At 56.3% G+C, this 229-nt stretch overlaps 1 protein-coding gene across 1 annotated transcript in view; it reads right to left on the bottom strand.

Moving 5' to 3' along the window:
* Nucleotides 1-229, bottom strand: part of EMH_0061920 (uncharacterized protein) — a gene marked incomplete at both ends in the record, with an annotated part of 1,580 nt that overhangs the window by 189 nt on the left and 1,162 nt on the right. The window contains one exon of the mRNA XM_013497975.1: nt 3-229. Within this exon, the coding sequence (XP_013353429.1) occupies nt 3-229 (227 nt within the window). The remainder of the gene's footprint in view (nt 1-2) is intronic.

Here is a 229-nt window from a genome sequence, read left to right as displayed (position 1 = left end):
TACTGCTGCTGCTGCTGCTGCTGCTGATGCACCACCACCCATACATTGAACTCCTCCTCCTCCTCCTCCTGCTGCTGCTGCTGCTGCTGCAGCAGAAGCAACACGCTCTCCTAAAGATGCTCGCAGCACATGCAAACCCTCTTCTCTGGTTTGCTGCTGCTGCTGCTGTTCATATTCCTTTGCTGCTGCTGCTGCTGCTGCTCCTGCTGCTGCTGCTGCTCCATTTAGG

The sequence above is a fragment of the Eimeria mitis genome, genomic scaffold (assembly GCF_000499745.2).
Source record: "Eimeria mitis Houghton genomic scaffold, Emh_scaff3064, whole genome shotgun sequence".
Taxonomy (NCBI): domain Eukaryota; phylum Apicomplexa; class Conoidasida; order Eucoccidiorida; family Eimeriidae; genus Eimeria; species Eimeria mitis.
Note: the sequence above shows the minus strand (reverse complement) of the source record. Positions and strands in the feature narration are given on the sequence as shown.